This window comes from Garra rufa, chromosome 13 (genome assembly GCF_049309525.1).
Source record: "Garra rufa chromosome 13, GarRuf1.0, whole genome shotgun sequence".
In the NCBI taxonomy this organism is placed as follows: Eukaryota; Metazoa; Chordata; class Actinopteri; order Cypriniformes; family Cyprinidae; genus Garra; species Garra rufa.
Window position 1 is genome coordinate 43,241,485 of NC_133373.1, and position 10,041 is coordinate 43,251,525.

Here is a 10,041-nt window from a genome sequence, read left to right on the forward strand (position 1 = left end):
TGGTTTTGTATTCTTGGACCCTGTGCGATATGAAAGGGTGAAATTGAATCTGTTAAAAAATAAAGCCCAGCGGGCTTGTCGGGAGTTCAACCTCTTAGCCTCTCGAATGTAGGTGAGATTTTGGTGGTCCGTCCAGATGAGGAAAGGAAATCTGGCTCCCTCAAGCCAGTGCCTCCATTCTTCAAGTGCCATCTTAACTGCTAGCAGCTCTCGATTTCCTATATCATAATTCCTTTGGGTGGGTGTAAGCTTGCGGGGAAAGTAAGCGCATGGGTGGAGCTTGTTGTCAACACTGCTCCTCTGGGATAGCACGGCACCAACCCCTGAATCTGATGCGTCCACCTCCACCACAAAGGGTGTTTCAGGATCAGGGAGGGTCAAGATAGGAGCAGAAGTGAAAAGTTTCTTCAACCTGTTGAATGCTCCCTCTGCCTCTTTGGACCACTTGAATGGTCGAAGTTCCTTCTTGGTCAGTGCAATGATAGGTTCTGCAACAGAACTAAAATCTCGAATAAATCTTCTATAAAAATTTGCAAAGCCAAGGAAACGTTGTACCTGTTTCACAGAGTTTGGTTGGGGCCAGTCTAGCACAGCTCTGACCTTGCTTGGATCCATTTGGAGGGAGCCCTTGGACACAATAAAGCCGAGAAATGACACTCTGGGTACATGAAACTCAGACTTTTCTAGTTTGATGAATAGCCTGTTCTGTAGTAATCTCTGCAGGACTTGACGAACGTGCTGAACATGTTCTTGGTAGCTGCTAGAGAAGATAAGAATATCGTCAAGATATACAAACACAAATGTATTCAGAGTATCCCGGAGGACATCATTAATGAATGCCTGGAAGACTGCTGGGGCATTGACCAGGCCAAAGGGCATGACTCGGTATTCAAAATGGCCGGTAGGGGTGTTGAAAGCAGTCTTCCATTTGTCCCCCTCTCGAATTCTAACCAAATGATAGGCATTTCGAAGATCAAGCTTGCTGAAAATGGTAGCCCCCTGCAAGATCTCAAAAGCTGTGGTCATTAAAGGTAAAGGATACCGATTCTTGATGGTTATTCGGTTGAGGCCTCGGTAGTCTATGCAAGGGCGTAATCCTCCATCCTTTTTCTCAACAAAGAAAAATCCAGCTCCAGCAGGGGAGGTCGATGGGCGAATGAACCCATTTTCTAGGGACTCCTTGATGTATTTGTCCATCGCAGCCCGCTCAGGGATTGAAAGAGAATAGAGTCTCCCTCGAGGAGGACATGTTCCAGAGAGCAATTCAATAGCGCAATCATAGGGTCGATGAGGGGGTAGCGCAGCAGCTCTGGTCTTGCTGAAAACTTCAATTAGATCAGCATATTCTGAGGGAACTTGAGCAAGTTTAGGGGAGGGTTCTGCTTGATTAGAAACATGATTCTTTACCTCAGAACACTTGAGAAGGTTTGCTGACTGAAGTTTTAAAGTTGACTCTGTGGTGTGCACTGGAGGTTCATTGACAATGGTTGTGAGTTTGGATGTGGTCAGTACCCCGGTGTTCACAGAAGAGATGCCCACAGTAGCACCAACTGGATGGGTCCCTGGGGTGGTCTGTGATGGCTCGGAAAGATGACATAAGGAAAAGTTAGAAATACAGCAATTTGTTCCCCAATTCCTCACTACCCCTTCAGTCCAATCAACTTGAGGGTTGTGTTGAAACAGCCATGGATAGCCCAATACTAAAGGAAGTTGTGGTGATTGAGTAAGAAAAAACTTTATCTTCTCCTGGTGTTGTCCTATTCGTAATAAGAGAGGTGTGGTGCTTTTACTGACCTGTCCAGAGCCCAGGGGTCGACCGTCCAGTGCTGTGATAGAGAGAGCTCTTTGGAGAGTCAAAGTCTTTATGCCTAAGTCCTTGGCCACGTCTACATCCATAAAGTTCCCCGCAGCTCCAGAGTCAATAAAGGCCTGGAGCTGATGCTGTTGGTCGCCTTGGCTGATGGTGACAGGGAGAAAGACTCCAGATGATGGACTGGGGGTGGTGTGTACTCTCGTCCAGGACCCCCTTTTCCCGGGCGAGAGCTGGCTTTTCCCGACAGTTCCGGGCAAGAAAGGCGAAAGTGACCAGGCCTTCCACAATACAAGCAGCAACGTTCCCTCATTCGTCTGTCACGCTCAGCCTGAGTCAATCTGGCTCTCCCCAACTGCATAGGCTCTTCAAGATCATTAAAAGTTGGTGTAATAGGGCAAGCCTGCTCCGTTGTCTTACATTGTTTAGTCTCCAGTTGTCGCTCTTGTTGCCGCTCCCGGAGACGATGATCTACCCGAGTTGCCACATCAATAAGAGATTCTAGATCTGGAGCAGGGTCTCTGAATGCCAACTCATCCTTAATCTCAGGTGATAGAGCATTGTGGAAGGCTGCTCTCAAAGCTTGTGAATTCCACCCAGCCTCTGTAGCCAGGGTGCGGAATTCTATGGCAAACTCGGAAACACTCCTAGTCCCTTGGGAAAGACGAAGTAAGTGATAATTTGCATCACCTCTACTGGCCGGGTGGTAGAGAACTCTCTTCATCTCTGAGATGAAAGTGTCAGAATTCTCTGTGAGTGGAGATTGCTGATCCCATAAAGCAGTTGCCCAGTCCAAAGCCTTTCCTGTAAGGAGCGTGATGATATAAGCCACCTTACTGCTTTCAGTGGGAAAACAACTCGGCTGTAGACCAAAGACCAAAGTACATTGTGTAATGAATCCACGACACTTGCCAGGGTTCCCATCAAACCGTTCAGGTGCAGGTAGCTTGGGCTCTGAGGATGACAAAATTATAGGTCTAATAGATTCAGTTGGAATCGGCACAGGCTGGGAACTAGGAGACGGTGTACTTAAGCGCTGAAGGATCTCGGTGAGGGCTTGGTCATGTCTCTGTACGGTAGCAGCTTGATCTGAGAGAATACTTAGAATGTGTTCAACATTTGAAACTGGTGATGGCTCTTCTGCTGGATTCGATTCCATGGTTCAGTCTTGCTGTGATGAGTCTTGTCAGAGGTGAGTATCGAACCCGGGTCTCTGGTGTGAGAGGAAGCACACACTAACTTAGAGCTACTCCCTCAACTGTGTGAATCCATGTGCAGATGTGAGAACAAAGGAGTATTCAGTCTCAGATTTCAAAAGTAAAATAGTCTTTACTGTAGATGTGTCAAGTAACAAAAGTAACAAGAAGCCGAGCTTCCAATCAAAAGTAAACAGGAAAAACAAAGAGACACAATGGTCAAAAAACAAAGAGCTAATCTTTAAACAGTACTCACAGAAACACTGAGGCAAACTAGCTCAAGACTGAACACAACAGCAAATGAGAAGCAGACTTAAGTAGGGCTAGAAACAGGTGGTGCAAATGAGGCTAATGACTGGGAGGCTTTAAGACAGTTCCAAGTGATGATGCCCTCTTCTGGCTCGGAGGATGAGTCACTAGCCGACCACTAGGAATGTACAGACCAGGGCGCCCCCTGCTGGTGGGGAGGCCAGCAGCTGTCTGCTGATGAAGCCTTACAGCTTATAATATGTTCTATATTACATATTAATTATTTTTTTAACTGTCCTTAAATATTTAATAGCCTAATTCTTTGAATAAATAAAAATGAAAAGGCTTTACTGTACAGTTTACAGCATTAGAGATTTTTTTCCTTAAAAAAACTGTACTGTGCCTGTTGTATATCCAAATCAATATTGAATCAAATAGAGATTTGAATTTAGAGAACTGAATCAAATCAAACTAGTAGCCAGCCCTAATTTTTATTCATCTCAATCATGGGTGTTCACATCCAGGATTTCTTTTTTTATTATTAAATAATGAATATATCATCTTTGTCATGAATGGCACACCTTTCATTTATATGTTCATTTACATGATTTTATTTAAATTATACATTTATAAGATAAATAATTATCACGTAATGGACAAACCAGAATATTTAAATGATGTAACTTAAGACTGTGTATTTTATTAATTTTTAATGAGCGCTTGATTGTTATTTGCTGCCCTGTGATGATGTGGGATGGTCAGAAATGAGCATGAAGACTATTTAAAGGCCTGACTAGACTAAATAAAACTGAGACTGAGACAGGCAGGATGGATTTATCATCACAAGAATACGATCCCACTCAGTTTTGTTTTCCTGCAGTAAACAACTCTTGTCTTAAAGGCACACATCATGTGTCCACACAGACTGTGTTGTATCTCCTATTGGTGTCTGTGATGACTGTGACCATTCTAGGAAATTCAGTGGTCATCATCTCCATCGCACACTTCAAACAGCTCCAGACCCCCACTAACATCCTGGTGATGTCTCTGGCTCTAGCGGACCTGCTGCTTGGACTGGTGGTCATGCCTTTCAATATGATCCGTTCTGTGGAGGGCTGCTGGTACTTTGGAGATGCCTTCTGTTTGCTGCACTCTACTTTTGACCTGTTTCTCACATCAGTGTCTATTTTTCATCTCATTTTTATTGCTATTGATCGGCATCAGGCTGTTTGTTATCCTCTACAGTATCCTACAAGAATAACCATACCTATTGCATGGGTCATGGTGATGATAAGTTGGAGCATGGCTGCGTTATATTCTTGCGGCTTAGTGTACTCAAAAGCTAATGTGGAAGGACTGGACGAATATATTGAATCAATATACTGTATGGGAAGTTGTACTTTGTATTTCAATGCATTGTGGTCAGTTTTAGACACATTACTAACCTTTTTCTTGCCTTGTTCTGTCATGATTGGACTGTATGCAAGAATATTTGTAATTGCAAAAAGGCACATTAGAACAATTGGTGAGGCAAACCATCATGAAAAAGAGAATGTGTTTAAAACCTCTCGACGATCTGAACGTAAAGCAGCAAAAACTCTCGGTGTGGTTGTGGGTGCTTTTATTCTTTGCTGGCTGCCGTTTTTTATTAACTCTTTGATGGATCCCTATATCAACTTTTCCACTCCTTATGTTCTCTTTGATGCATTTGGCTGGTTAGGCTACATTAACTCAACCATAAACCCCATCATCTATGGCCTTTTCTACCCATGGTTTAGAAAAACTCTTTCTCTCATTATAACATTGAAAATATTTGAACCAAGCTCATCTGACATCAGTGTGTTCACAGTTTGAATTTTGTTCTTTTTCATGTGATTTTGATCTGATGCACATTGGTCAACATTTGTTGATTTTAAACTTACCACATACTTTCTTACTGAAATGATGCACTGAACACAGTTCACAAATGATAAACCATGTAAAAATTTTGGAATGTATTCCACAAATTTTTCCCTATATATAAAATGTAAAACATTATATATAAAAGAAAATGCCCATAAATCTAAAAATGGCAAAAGATGTGTCACTCAGTCCAACTAGTGACCTACAGTAGTCAACATCTGAAGTGGATCAAAAGCTTTCATCAAAGTTGTCCTAAAACCAAAACAATACCCGATCTTGTCTTGGGACAACTTTGATTAACTTTTTTGATCCACTTCAAATGTTGACTACTGTATATCAAGTTTGGGTTACAAATCAACTTTTTGTACATCTTAGTTTGGGGTAGAATGTATTATGAACAAGTGAATTAAACAGCCGAATGTTTGCTAAGGGAAAAAGAACAATACATATTCACAGCATATTTATAAAGATTTTTTTTTTTTGTGAGAATGAAATTCTAAAAATTCTGATGTGATCCTGTGCTTTACTTTTTCTCTCAGTGAAAATAATTTTATTTAAATTATTGTATTCTGTTATGTAAATGGGGACCACAGAGGATACAACAGATAGATCCCTCATGGCCCAGATTATCCCAAGATTCATTGCATGCTGGTGACTATAGAATTTTTAAGAGAAAAACCTTTTATGGATTTCAACATTAAATATCTAACATTACAAACACTTTACTGTTTTGTTTTTATACTGTTGAAAATAACTTTTAAAATATCCAGTAAAAATGTTGCTGCCACTTGCCAGCAGCTGTCAGAGTCACAAGAGCAATTCTCTGTAGGTTAGAAAGTCAATGCTTTGAATTCTTCGAAGGTTGCATCCTCTAAAGTTGGACACAGCTAAAGCATTCCAGATATTAATGTAGTGCCAGCTTCAGATACCCAGATGAGCAGCCTCTGGTCTGATGCACAACACTGACTGCTGAATGCAGCGGTTGACGAATCAGAATCATATATTCCAGAGGCCTCTTGGAGTCCTTCTAGTCTGACAGAAAAATACTGGCTTAACCAATGGAATGAGTTTGGGGCGGGACTGCCTGTTCACCCAACAAAACTGCCGGCAGAGAGTTTGAGAAACCTATTGTATATTTAGATCACGTTTTTTTTTTTTATTAAAAGTGTGGCATTTAGGAATCTGGATCTGCAGTCGTATCATAAACATGGGCCGTGAGCTTTAAAGCAGTGAAGACTTTCTCTATGGAATTTCCTTTAACATCACTGCCTTCCCCACTGCAATACAAGCTGCTCTCTTGACTTTCATTTGAATTACGTCAATGTGTTCTTGTTCTTTTACATATTTGCAATCTTCATGTGCAATCTCACATGAAAACAAGATATGATGGGACTGTCAGGGCTCTATCACTAAACCACAAATAAACTAGACTGAATTGACAGAACTGTGACAGAACAGTTCAGGATTCAGGGTGGGGAAAGAGGGATGGACCAGTGAGGCACCAGCAAACAGGAACCCTGGCGGAAAGGCCAAGGCAGGGCTGGAGGGATGGACCAATAAGGCTCCAACCAAACAGGAACTCCAGCAGATGGCCAGGGTGTGGCCAGAGAGATGAACCAATGAGGCTCTGGCCAAACAGAAACCGCAGCTGACAACCAGCCTGGGGCCGAAGGAATGGACTAGTGAGGCCCGGCCAAACAGAAACCTCGGCGGATGGCCAGGGTGGGGCCGGTGGAATGGACCAGTAAGGCTATAGAGAGACAGACCAGTGAGACTTTGGCCAAATGGGAACTCCAGCAGATGGCCAGGGTGGGGCTGGAGAGATGGACCAGTGAGGCACCAGCAAACAGGAACCCCGGCGGAAAGGCCAAGGCAGGCCTGGAGGCATGGACCAATAAGGCTCCAACCAAACAGGAACTCCAGCAGATGGCCAGAGTGGGGCCGGAGAGATGGACCAGTGAGGCACCAGCAAACAGGAACCCCGGCGGAAAGGCCAAGGCAGGCCTGGAGGCATGGACCAATAAGGCTCCAACCAAACAGGAACTCCAGCAGATGGCCAGAGTGGGGCCGGAGAAATGGACCAGTGAGGCACCAGCAAACAGGAACCCCGGCGGAAAGGCCAAGGCAGGCCTGGAGGGATGGACCAATAAGGCTCCAACCAAAAAGGAACTCCAGCAGATGGCCAGAGTGGGGCCGGAGAGATGGACCAGTGAGGCTCCAGACAAACAGGAACTCCGGCATATGGCCAGGGTGGGGCCAGAGGGACGGACCAGTGAGGCACCAGCAAACAGGAACCCCCGACGGAAAGGCCAAGGCAGGCCTGGAGGGATCGACCAATAAGGCTCCAACCAAACAGGAACTCCAGCAGATGGCCAGAGTGGGGCCGGAGAGATGGACCAGTGAGGCACCAGCAAACAGGAACCCCGGCGGAAAGGCCAAGGCAGGCCTGGAGGGATGGACCAATAAGGCTCCAACCAAACAGGAACTCCAGCAGATGGCCAGAGTGGGGCCGGAGAGATGGACCAGTGAGGCTCCAGACAAACAGGAACTCCGGCATATGGCCAGGGTGGGGCTAGAGGGACGGACCAGTGAGGCACCAGCAAACAGGAACCCCCGGCGGAAAGGCCAAGCCAGGGATGGAGGGATGGACCAATAAGGCTCCAACCAAACAGGAACTCCAGCAGATGGCCAGGGTGGGGCCGGAGAGATGGACCAGTGAGGCTCTGGCCGAACAGTAACCCCAGCGGATGGCCAAGGCGGGCCGGAGGAACGGACCAGTGAGGCTCTGGCCGAACAGTAACCCCGGCGGACAGCCAGGGCGACCTAGGGAGGCTTCTGCAGTTCTGGAGTCCTGGCTGAAGGCCAGGGTGGAGCCAACATGGGCGGAGTAAGCATCAAAGATGAAGCTGACATCAAGGGCAGAGCTGGCAGGGCAGGAAGCAAAGCTGGCGCCAGCAGGGCAAGGAGCTTGGGCAGCTCGGAGATTGCCTCTAGGAAGGACAGGCTCTTGCACAGCCTCCGGGCCTTGTGGGACGAGAAAAGCCTTATTTATCCTCCACCGCTTATGAGAACAAGACAGTGAAGCTTACCACTTCTTGGGGCACTGCAGCCTCTTCAGCCACTGCAGCCTTTCTGGAGAAAGGAATCCCTCTGCATACTTATAAGGACTGAGTTGAAATATTTCTCCATGTGCTGCCCGTCCAATAAATCTCAGTGTGCTTTGTAACTTCTGATATGAAACAAAATCTAGCAGTAATTCAGATCATAGGTGTTCACATCCAGATTTTTTTTTCATGAAATGAATGGGATAACTTTCATTTATGTTCATTTACATGATTTTATTTAAACTATACATTTATAAGATAAATTAATTATCATGTCATAGACAAACCAGAATTAAATGATGTAACTTAAGACTGTGCATTTTCTTAATTTTTAATGAGCGCTTGATTCTCATTTGCTGCCCTGAGATGATGTGGGAGGGTCAGAAAAGAGCATGAAGAATATTTAAATGTCTGACTAGACTAAATAAAACAGCATTTACAGGTTCTAGTTTTCTGAGACTGAAAGGATGGATTTATCATCACAAGAATATGATCCCACTTGGTTTTGTTTTCCTGCAGTGAACAACTCTTGTCTTAAAGGCACACATCATGTGTCCATTCAGACTGTTGTGTATTTCCTGTTGGTGTCTGCGATGATTGTGACCATTCTAGGAAATTCAGTGGTCATTATCTCCATAGCACACTTCAAACAGCTCCAGACTCCCACTAACATCCTGGTGATGTCTTTGGCTCTAGCGGACCTGCTGCTTGGACTGGTGGTCATGCCTTTCAGTATGATCCGTGCTGTGGAGGGCTGCTGGTACTATGGAGATGCCTTCTGTTTGATGCACTCAAGTTTTGACCTATTTCTCACATCAGTGTCTATTTTTCATCTCATTTTTATTGCTATTGATCGACATCAGGCTGTTTGTTATCCTCTTCAGTATCCTACAAGAATAACTATACCTATTGCATGGGTCATGGTGATGATAAGTTGGAGCATGGCTGCATTATATTCTTATGGCTTGGTGTACTCAAAAGCTAATGTGGAAGGATTAGAGGAATTTATTGAATCAGTATACTGCATGGGAAGTTGTACTTTGTATTTTAATGCATTGTGGTCAGTTTTAGACACATTACTAACTTTTTTTGTGCCTTGTTCTGTCATGATTGGACTGTATGCAAGAATTTTTGTAGTTGCCAAAAGGCACATTAGAACAATTGGTGAGGCAAACCATCATGAAAATGAGACCACGTTTAAAACCTCTCGACGATCTGAACGTAAAGCAGCAAAAACTCTCGGTGTGGTCGTGGGTGCTTTTATTCTTTGCTGGCTGCCGTTTTTTATTAACTCTATGATGGATCCCTATATCAACTTTTCAACACCTTTTGCTCTTTTTGAAGCATTTGTCTGGTTAGGCTACATTAACTCAACCATAAACCCCATTATATATGGCCTTTTCTACCCATGGTTTAGAAAAACCCTTTCCCTCATTATAACATTGAAAATATTTGAACCGAACTCTTCTGACATCAGTGTGTTTACTGTTTGACTTAGTTTTTTTTTTTTTATGTGATTTTGATATGACCCACATTGGTCAACATTTCTTGTTTTTACACTTAGCACATGCTTTCTTACTGAAATGATGCACTGAGCACAATTCAGTGAGAAGCAGGGCACAAAAACACTGGAACACAGTTACACATTTTTCCCTATATATTAAATGTAAAACAGTACATACACAAGAAAATGCCCATTTAAACAATCTCTATAAATATGCACTCTGTACATAGTGGTATGTTGTGATCCATGTTTGGTGTTTTACCTGTGTAAGGGTGA

General features: G+C 43.9%; 2 protein-coding genes across 2 annotated transcripts; both read left to right on the plus strand.

Annotated features, from left to right (window-relative positions):
- Nucleotides 1-4,083: 4,083 nt before the first annotated feature.
- Nucleotides 4,084-5,109, plus strand: LOC141283735 (trace amine-associated receptor 13c). Its single transcript, XM_073817049.1, has one exon. It carries the CDS (start codon nt 4,084-4,086, stop codon nt 5,107-5,109), a length of 1,026 nt encoding a protein of 341 aa, XP_073673150.1.
- A 3,619-nt stretch (nt 5,110-8,728) lies between these two features.
- LOC141283773 (trace amine-associated receptor 13c-like) lies at nt 8,729-9,754 on the plus strand. Its single transcript, XM_073817088.1, has one exon. It carries the CDS (start codon nt 8,729-8,731, stop codon nt 9,752-9,754), a length of 1,026 nt encoding a protein of 341 aa, XP_073673189.1.
- Nucleotides 9,755-10,041: the final 287 nt, after the last annotated feature.